Raw genomic sequence first — 10368 nt, forward strand, 5'->3', positions numbered from 1 at the left:
TGGCAATACAGCCCACCCCCATGGCTTCTTGCCCCCATCCCCCCTAGACCGCCTTGAGAGGCTTGTATACATGATGTATTTGTGACTCTGCATCAGCTCCAGCTAGTCTGTTGAGCATGAGCACTCCATTGTAATCAAAATTTTTGAGTAATATAATCAGCCACATTTTACTTGCAAAAAAAAAAGATAAATGAATTGCAAAAATTTATAAAAAACCTTCAAATCTAAAGAAGAAGGCTTAAGACCATGAACTTCACAACAATTTCAGTTTTGAAAACGTACCTCGACTCACAACTCTCTCCAAAATTTTGAGTTAAGGTTTTTGTATTTGCTATGTAAAGTGTTTTTTATGAACATTGGGATCAAGAGAACAAAATCCAGAAATAAGGATGGACTCCCTATAAAAGCCTTTTTATTGGCTTCTGGGGAAAAGTGAAGTCAGCCCGGTTAGTACTGTTTCAAGAGATCTTCAGCACAGAGAGGATGCCAGTCAACCTCTCAGTAGGCCTGATTTACTTGATCTCCAAGGGGGAAGGATGTTAGTTAGCTAATGACGATCCATCAACCTCTTGTCAGTTTCCTATCAAGTCACTGTCAAGGATGATCAGCAGCAGGCCCCGCCTTCCAGACATCATCCATGACACACTAGGAGTATCCTGGGACAGCAACTTGGCTATTTTTGAGGATACATATTAGGCTCAACAAGATGGACAGCAGATAGGCATCCTCTTGGATTACAAGAAAGCTTATGAAAGAGCCAAATAGGACTTTCTAGAGTAACCATGGTTTGTCTAGGCTTGCCATGATGTTGGATCAGTAGGTTGTCAGCCTTGTATTAGTCAGCCAGGAATAGGGTGATCAATGGAGGTCAACTGGAAGAAGAGTTTTGGCAGGAACAACATACAAGGTTGCTCTCTAGCCTCATACATCTTCATTCTCTTAACAAAGCGAATGTCCTATTATCTGTGGTTGTCAGCCTTGCATTGTTCAGCCAGCAATAGGGTGATCATTGAAGCTCAAGTGGGAGAGGAGTTTCGGCTGGAAAGATCAACATACAAGGTTCCTCTTTAGCCTCATACTTCTTCATTTACTTAACAAAGCCAATGTCCTCAGTGTTTCATTCAAAAGGGCTCTGAGTGCATATAAAGCTTCTAGCCTTAGTCAGACAAATAGATTGGCTAGGGTTGCTGAAAGCGAAAGTGCCTAGCTTTCATTTCACTTAATAAAAAATAGAAATAAAAATCCGAATGTAAATAAGATTTGTCAGTATTAGAAGTTTAGGTAAACCTTTTTTTTTTGGCTTCCATTACAAGAAAAATACAGACTAGTAATAAAGCCGAATTCTCGTTTTCAAATTATTGCCCGCCATTGTAACATTTAAGCAGAAAGTCATAAGTACAAATGCACCGATTATGTAAAGTGTTTAGCTCTTGTCCACAGAAATAAGTTCTGTTTCGTTTCTAACAGCGCTAACGCATTTAAAGCACTCTCTGTTACTATAAACACATTTTAGTTACGCCTAGGCCTCATGAGTTCACTGAAAGCACGTTCTGTCCTTGTAGATGTACCGGTTGAGAAACAAAGCCAATGTCCTATTTTGTCCTGTATACAGTCTCTAAGGCACTTGGCTTTAGGCTTCCAGTGAGGAGTGAGATAGAGCTAATAGACTAAGACTATGCAGGTGATAAGATGTGGAGGACATGGCTATGATAGAGAGGCTTCAAGTAGCATTTTAGGTTTTCTGTATCGTGGAACATGTGAAAATCTATCGGTACAAATCAATTGTTCCCCTAATAGACCAATGATGCGAGACCTAGGTTTTCATCTGGGTCATGATATTATGGTAGCTCTAGCTTTTCTGGTGCCTGGTTGCGTCTGGTGGGAGTTGACGTACTGGCCATTGACTATCCTACCCCTCTTTTCTTGCAGAGTCGTACTTGTTAACCAAGTCCTTGCATGTCACTTCTTTGTGCTGGTGGTTTTTGGGGTTCTCTTGCTCAGCTGCACCACCTAATTGAAGGAATTTGCAATGTTTTACTTTAGACAAATCGTATGATTCTTTGGTTGAGATCGTCTGGCAAACCATCATTTCACAAAAATCAGAGGGGAAATTAGGCATCATTTGTTGAGATGGCAAGCTCAACACATGTGGACATGGATGATGGACCGCCTGGTTAGATGGGTCCACACGTCTACACTTAGCACGTCGGTGGTCATTATGACTCTCACATGGCCACTGACTCATTACTTATTATATTCAGGTTGTTACACCTATTTACAGCTGGCATAGTTATAGCGCCAGTCGACTAGTGTAGTCGGTTATGCATTGTTTGACTTAGTAGGCCACTTTCCTTTTATGTTGTATCTTATCTATACTTTGTGTACATTGTAAAGTGTGTGGAAGAAGAAGAAGAAATCAGAAAGAAAACGTTTTGGCCTCTATCTCTCTTCTTGTCTCTTGAGTGAGCTTCTCCTTGTGCATTCTGTGTGTGTTCGGCGCAGCATCTTGAGCAACCCCCTCCACCACGCGATTCTTGACATGGTATCAGAGCCGCACCACTGAGAGAGGCTGATTTCAAAGGTTGAAGCAAAGGAGAAGAAGCAAGGTTCGAGCAAGCAAGCCACGGGTAAGAAGCTCTCCCATCCTTCCACTCTTTCTCTTGGGTAGTGCCTGTGGAGGCACCGGAAGCAAGGCAGAGCAAAAATCTCAGATTGCAGTGAGATTTGGTGTGCGCGAAGAGCGCTGTGTATTCTGCAAATAAGCCCTTTCGGGCTTTCCCGCAGAGATTTTGGGCATTTGAGGCCGTTTCAGGGCCCGTTTTAGAGCCGCAAGGTTGCGGACAGCAGTTTCGGGATACACTGTGACTTCGACTGTATTGACCGAACGTGGGTGCGCAGGTTACAGATTTCAGATCTGTAAGTTCAAAGGTGTTTACCAGTGAGTAAACACAAGGTTTATCTGCAAAAAGGTTGCAGATTGCATGTATTGTTGAGCAGACAGTAAAAAATGCTGTCTGGTGTATTGCTGTGCACTACAGGTCAAGGGTTGCAGAAGATTTGCTTGCTGTTTGGTATTAGTTTTGTGATAATGGCAGAGAACAGTGGAAGCCCCATCATTGAGAAGCTCGACAAGAACAACTACCCATCATGGAAGTTTCGTGTCACGAACTTCCTTATTGGAAAAGGCCTCTACGAGTTCGTTTCAGGTGAAGAAAAGGAGCCGGAGGTGAGTGATCCTCCAACTGTAGAAGAGACAAAGGCACGAAAGGAATGGAATGCAAAAGACAAGAAGGTCATGTATTGGTTGTCTGCAGTAATTGACAATAACATGCTGGGACACATTAGAAATGCAGAGAATGCATATGCAGCTTGGACCATACTTGAAAGTATGTTTTCTGTAAATACAAAGGCACGAAAGATTCAACTCAAGCAAGAGTTGAATACATTGAAGAAAGGGAAGATGTCTATCAATGAGTATGCACTGAAAGTAAGAAGCATTGCAGATGCATTGGCAGCGATTGATGCAATGCCCGATGATGATGATTTGGTGTCGTCTACCTTGGGTGGACTTAACAATGAAAAGGCTTGGAAGTCTTTTGTAACTTCCGTATATGTCAGAAAGCCATTTCCAGATTTCGATGAATTGGTCTCCCTTATGATCACTGAAGAGATCAACATGCAGAGTGAGACATCTGAAAGAAGTGGTGAACAGGTCCAAGCTTTCTACTCCAGTTCTGGAAGGGGACGTGGCAGGTTCTCTTCAAGAGGCCGTGGTACAGGACGTGGTAGTGACAACCAGCAAAACAGATTGAATCAGCAATTTGGCGATATGCAGGTTTCAGGAGGTCGTGGTAACTTTAGAGGCAGGGGGAGCTTTAGAGGAAGAGGTGGATGGCAGAACAGAGGTTCTAACAACTCTGGTATTGTGTGCCACTACTGTGGCAAAACAGGTCATATTGCAGCCCAATGTTATGCTAAGAGAGATGATATCCGCAGTGGTAAGTTGCAGCAAGGAAACTATGCATCGTCTTCACGACAGAATGAAGACAAAAATGAACGTTTGTTCGTTATGCAGCATATGCTGAATGCTGTTACAGGAAAGGGAACACATGAAGATGTTTGGTATGTTGATTCAGGTGCATCCAATCATATGACCAGCCATGCAGAATGGTTTGGAGAGATGCAGGATTTGCAGAATGCAGGTTATGTGCAGACGGGTGATGACTCATGCCACCCAATTTCACACATTGGAAAAGTTCCCTTGTCCTTGCATGATGGTAAGACAAAGAGTCTTTCAGATGTATTACATGTGCCATCTATTACAAAGAACTTGGTGTCAGTCGGTCAAATGGTAGAGCAAGGGCTGCAAGTCAGATTTAATGCAAAGGGCTGCTTTGTAGAAGACTTCAATGACAAGTGCAGGTTGGTAGCAAAGGGAAGTAGAGTTGGACGTATGTTCACTCTAGATGCTGGAATTCCTACTATGAATGCGGCTATGTATGCCAAAGGAAAAGGTGTTGTTGCAGACATTGAAATTTGGCACAAACGCATTGGACATGCAAATGTACAAAGGCTGAAATTAATGCAGTCCAAAGGGTTGGTTACAGGTTTGCCTACTTTTAAAGTTGCAGAATTTCAGAAGGTATGTGAAGCATGTCAGTTTGGTAAGCAGGCAAGACAACCCTTTTCACATGACAAAGATGTAAGCAGAAATATCCTTGATGTTGTGCATACAGACATTTGGGGGCCTACACAAAATGTATCTCTTGGAGGCAGTTCATACTTTGTCACATTCATTGATGATTGCTCTAGAAAGCTGTGGGTATATTTTATGAAGGAAAAGAGTGAAGCTTTTGAGCACTTTAGAACTTTCAAGGCTGCAGTTGAAAGAGAAACAGGCTTGAAAGTAAAGTGCCTGAGGTCAGATGGAGGGGGAGAGTACCTCTCAAATGAGTTCAGTGATTTTCTGAGGTCTCATGGGATAAAGAGACAGTTCACATGCAGGTATACCCCACAGCAAAATGGGGTTGCAGAAAGGAAAAACAGGCATATTGCAGAAGTTGCACGTGCCTTGATGGCTGAAAAGAATATGCCTAAGCATTTTTGGTCTGAGGCTGTTCATACTGCTGTTTATATTATGAACAGAACTCCCACAGCTGCAGTTCATGGTATGACCCCCGAAGAATGTTTTACAGGTAAGAAGCCTGATGTTTCACACTTGAAAGTGTTTGGCTGCATTGCGTATGTTCATGTGCCAGATGAGTTGCGGAAGAAGCTGGATCCAAAGGCTGAAAAGTGTATCTTTATTGGATACTCTTTAGAGCAGAAAGGGTATCGCTGTTACAACCCTATCACATGTAAGTTCAGAGTGAGCAGGGATGTCATCTTTGATGAAATGAGCAGCTGGTATGCATCTAGTGGTGATGCATTGGATGTTGATGATGATCATGACACTCATGTGCAGGCTGAAAAGCAAGAATCACGGACTCTTAGTGGACCAGAGACATCATCTAGTAGTCCTTGGTCTGGGAGACTAAGGAGTATCTCTACATCTTCGGGTGCATCTAGTAGCACTACAGGTAAAGACAAAGGAAAGAATAAGGTGTCAGAAGGCATTGATGCAGTTCTTGATGGAGACTCCAGTGGCTCAGAGAGCTTGGATGATGAGCTTGGCATTCCTTCAGTGAGGACTCCAGGTGTGCAGAGAGCACGTGTTAATGCAAAGACTCCATTGAGTGATCCAGTGGTACGCAAGTCTAGCAGGGTGAGATACCCTGTTAAAAGATTTGGTTTTGAGGGTTATGCAGCTCACCATTATGCTTATATGGTGAAACTAGTTGAGGATGTTGAGCCCACATGTTTTGAGGAGGCTGTTGGTCATGCTCATTGGGATGCAGCAATGGATGAGGAGATGGCTGCATTAGAGGCCAATAAGACTTGGGATCTAGTATCATTGCCAAAGGGAAAGAAAGCTATTGGATGTAAGTGGGTTTATAAGATTAAGCACAATGCAGATGGTTCTATTAGCAGGTACAAAGCTAGGCTGGTTGCAAAAGGCTATGCCCAAACATATGGCATAGATTATGATGAAACCTTCAGTCCAGTTGCTAGGATGGCAACTGTCAGATGTGTGATTTCTTTGGCAGCAGCCAAAGGTTGGAGGTTGCAGCAAATGGATGTAAAGAATGCCTTCTTGCATGGTGATTTGCAGGAAGAAGTGTATATGGATCAGCCAGCAGGTTATGAAGATTTAGAGCATCCCACGTATGTGTGCAGGTTGAAGAAGGCACTCTATGGGCTCAAGCAAGCACCAAGGGCATGGTCTGACAAGATTAGAGAGTATCTTGTCAATATTGGTTTTTATGTTTCTGATGCTGATCACTCACTTTATGTGAGAAAAGGAGATGCAGGTTTGGTCATCATAGTCATCTATGTGGATGACTTGATTATTACAGGTGATAGTGATAGTGGGATTGCTGAAGTCAAGGGCTGTTTGAAGATGAAGTTTGAGATGAAGGATTTAGGTGAGCTAAGGTACTTCCTTGGCATTGAGGTGATCAGATGTGATGATGGTATATGGCTGTCCCAAAGACAATATGGCTTGGATATGTTGTCCAAGTATGGTATGACTGCATGCAAACCACTTTCAGTCCCGTTGGAGCAGAATGTAAAGCTGAGTGCTGATGTTGGGGATGAGATAGAAGACCCTACTATGTTCAGAAGGATAGTGGGGAGTTTGATCTACATGACCATTACAAGGCCAGACTTGAGCTATGCTGTTGGTCTTGTGAGTCAGTTTATGCAAGTACCTAGAAAGCCACATTTGGATGGAGTCAGACGCATATTGAGATATGTGAAGTCCACATTACATTATGGACTTTTCTATGAGGCAGGTACAGATGTACAGGTGTTTGGATACACAGATGCAGATTGGGCTGGTAGTATGTCTGATAGAAGATCTACCAGCGGATACATGTTCTCTCTTGGTAGTGCAGCAGTTGCTTGGAGCAGCAAAAAGCAATCTACAGTTGCTTTGTCGAGTACAGAGGCTGAGTATAGAGGTGCTGCTGTTGCAGCATGTGAGGTAGTATGGCTGCAAAAGTTACTGGCTGATTTGGATGTGCAGGTGGAAGGTCCAGTTGTCATTTATTGTGACAACATGAGCAGTATACAGTTGGCTAGGAACCCTGTGTTCCATGCCAGGACAAAACATATTGAGGTACACTACCACTTTGTGAGAGAGAAGGTACTAGCAGGTGAGATTGACTTGGTGTATGTCAGCACACAGGATCAGATAGCTGATATATTCACGAAGGCATTGGGTACAGAGAAGCTTCAAAAGTTTCGAAGCTTACTTGGAGTTGCAGAGATACAGTTGAGCTTGAGGGGGAGTGTTGAGATGGCAAGCTCAACACATGTGGACATGGATGATGGACCGCCTGGTTAGATGGGTCCACACGTCTACACTTAGCACGTCGGTGGTCATTATGACTCTCACATGGCCACTGACTCATTACTTATTATATTCAGGTTGTTACACCTATTTACAGCTGGCATAGTTATAGCGCCAGTCGACTAGTGTAGTCGGTTATGCATTGTTTGACTTAGTAGGCCACTTTCCTTTTATGTTGTATCTTATCTATACTTTGTGTACATTGTAAAGTGTGTGGAAGAAGAAGAAGAAATCAGAAAGAAAACGTTTTGGCCTCTATCTCTCTTCTTGTCTCTTGAGTGAGCTTCTCCTTGTGCATTCTGTGTGTGTTCGGCGCAGCATCTTGAGCAACCCCCTCCACCACGCGATTCTTGACATCATTTATATGAATTATCAGGGTGTGGTATACTCATAGTTAAAAGGCTCACTTGAAGACGATAGACTTGGATGATTCTTCTCCAAGAGGGACTGTAGAGTTGTTAGCTGTGTCTTTGTTAAGAGTATAGATAATCTTTGAGAGGATCTTCACAACTAACCCAATGACCCTTTTCCAGGTTGTTAGCATACGAGACTCTCCTTAAGATTTATCTTCACCACTATGCCAATGACCCCCTTGCTCCAGTTCCTTCAAACAATTTGGCCAAGGAGGAGATTAGTAGGCAACTATAGCATTTGGAATGCGATGATGTCTAGATGAGAGCAATGGATGGGCAGCAGAGCTAGGCATGTGCTTGCATGTCCACTAAATAGCTTGGCAAATGGGCCCTATTAGATGAGAGTCTAGGAGCGATACTTATCAGCATGTATCTTTGTTTGGTTTCAAAAGAGGCTTTGCAAGCCACATGGGGGCAACTATTCTACACAAGGCTGGAGACACCATGTTAGATACCTTGGAGGTCAATGGTGTGCCTTTTGAGTATAACACAATTCTTATTGCTAGTCATGTCACTTTAGGTTGTGGAATTGTTCCCTAATGCCACCCCAAGTAGAAGGGGCCACCTTTCTAAGATTTGGGTGAGACAAAGGCCTTGATGATTTATCATTCCTTCTCTCAGCATGTGTGCACGAGTGGTGCCTCTAAATTTGGGATCCTGAGTCCCTTTATCTAGCATTCAACCAAGTGGCTGACATCCTCAATCTCACATTCATTGATAGTAGAGCGGTATATCATTGTGGAAGGAGGAGAGGCAGTCTATTAGCTTGGGGTGTCACCCTCTCTACAAGCTGTAGAGCGAATTCCAAATTTTAGACAAAAAAGCCTCTAAAATCTCCAGGTGAAGGTTTATGACCTGATCAAGTTTGTCACCTTTATTTATGTTTTCTTGAGATGCCATTCAAAGCCTTGGGAAAAGACCCACAGATCTTAATGTTAAAGATTTTTGTATCAGCTCTCAGAAACGCTCTGCGAACGCTGGTTAGCTAAGCGATAAAGCTCTAAAGTCTCACATTTTAAGGAGTCTTATCCCACCCCTTCAAATGGTACTAGACTCAATCCTATGCATATGCAGGAAGAATTTCATCACACATTTCCTAGATTCGGCTTATAATGTCAGGGTCTACGTTCACAAAATAGATGCATTACCAGAGAATGAGAAAATTTTTGGAGTCTTGGTTGGTTGCAAATGATAGATAAGGATCCCAGTTTAGGATATGGAGATGGTCGTGTTATCTTAGTGATCAAGATGCTTCAAGAATTTTAGGCTAGCGATTTTACTCTGGGTTTTTGTGAGCATTGCTGGGTAGGGAATATATGCTATTACAATGATCTGGTGGCAAAGTGATTCTTCTACCCCTAGTTAACTCGAGTTAAGTAGCCTACTCTTAGGAAAGCATGCTAATAACAAAAGGGCAATGCTCCTGCTCGTGCTCGTGCACCCTTGTTATTATTTTAGAAAGTTGTTAATATTTTTATGTGTAGTTAAATCATTCCTGCGTGTTTTCAAAATCTAGAAGAGTACTGCTACATGCCTGGTTTGATCATTCCTGAACGTTTTCAAAACCTTAAAGAATACTATTAACCTTACCGATGTTTGTACTTATGTCAGTTCGAAGAACATAGAAATGGTTATCGAAACGCTTAAAACCTCTTTCTACGATCTATGTATGCAGGATACTTTGTCAAAGGCTGAGCATATCTTCGGGCCTGATAACCAAGACTTATATTTAACCTTTGATGAATTGATTACACGACATGCTTGAGCGACGATGTGCGGGTTGTGCATCTAATGTCGTAGCCAACCCCCAGCAAGCAACGGAGGAGGCCACACGGTTACTGACAGACATCATCTAGTGTCGCAAGGATATGCTTCTTTGCAGAATTGGTTTGCACGCCCTGCAACACGTGAGCTCATGCAGCACTGGCATCCAGTGACGCACCCGCATGTATTTCATAGTTGGCCTCAGAGAAGGCCTAATTACAAAGCACAGAGTATCATTGTAATTGCCAAGGCGTCCCTGTTTAGTAAAATTTAGAGAAGTTTCACTCGATAGTCTTATTGATTTTCTAAATATTTTTCGCACGTATGTTGATTTGTAGAATATTAAGGACAAAAAACCATTTGTCTCCATTTCTCTCTTGATATGTGGCTACCAGTCTTTGCATGAAAACATTATTAAAATCACATACAAGATAAACAAGCCCCAATTAACCACGGTTTGTTATATTCCTTTTTGAGAAATTGATCCTTAAGCACATCATTCTAAAGTTCTTGTCTTCCTTTTGGAGAAATTGATCCTCAAGCACATCATTCTAAAGTTCTTGTCTGGAAGATAGAGAAAACAAACAAGACAATTTGCAACCAGAAAGGAGTCCTTAGTTTCTTCTATACATTTGATGAAAATTATTGCTCTAAAAGACATTTTGCTACTTGTGCGAGTATTACCAAATGGGCCATTGAGAATTGTCTTAGAAATTCATTCATGTAGCTAAGATTCTT

At 42.3% G+C, this 10368-nt stretch overlaps 1 protein-coding gene across 6 annotated transcripts in view; it reads left to right on the forward strand.

The window, feature by feature from the left end:
• Positions 1-10001, forward strand: part of LOC148017293 (uncharacterized protein At4g15545-like) — a 158575-nt gene extending 148574 nt beyond the window's left edge. For 3 of the 6 annotated variants that reach the window (XM_087662693.1, XM_087662690.1, XM_087662688.1), the window contains one exon: positions 9542-10000. In XM_087662693.1, the coding sequence (XP_087518819.1) occupies positions 9542-9631 (90 nt within the window). In that variant the 3' untranslated portion in view covers positions 9632-10000. Of the gene's footprint in view, positions 1-9541 lie in introns of all 6 variants that reach the window. The other 3 variants (XM_087662689.1, XM_087662691.1, XM_087662692.1) reach the window with 2 other exon arrangements.
• The last annotated feature ends 367 nt before the right edge of the window (positions 10002-10368 follow it).

Source organism: Lygodium microphyllum, chromosome 22 (assembly GCF_053477565.2).
Source record: "Lygodium microphyllum isolate KBCC chromosome 22, Lygodium_microphyllum_v1.1.10, whole genome shotgun sequence".
Taxonomy (NCBI): Eukaryota; Viridiplantae; Streptophyta; class Polypodiopsida; order Schizaeales; family Lygodiaceae; genus Lygodium; species Lygodium microphyllum.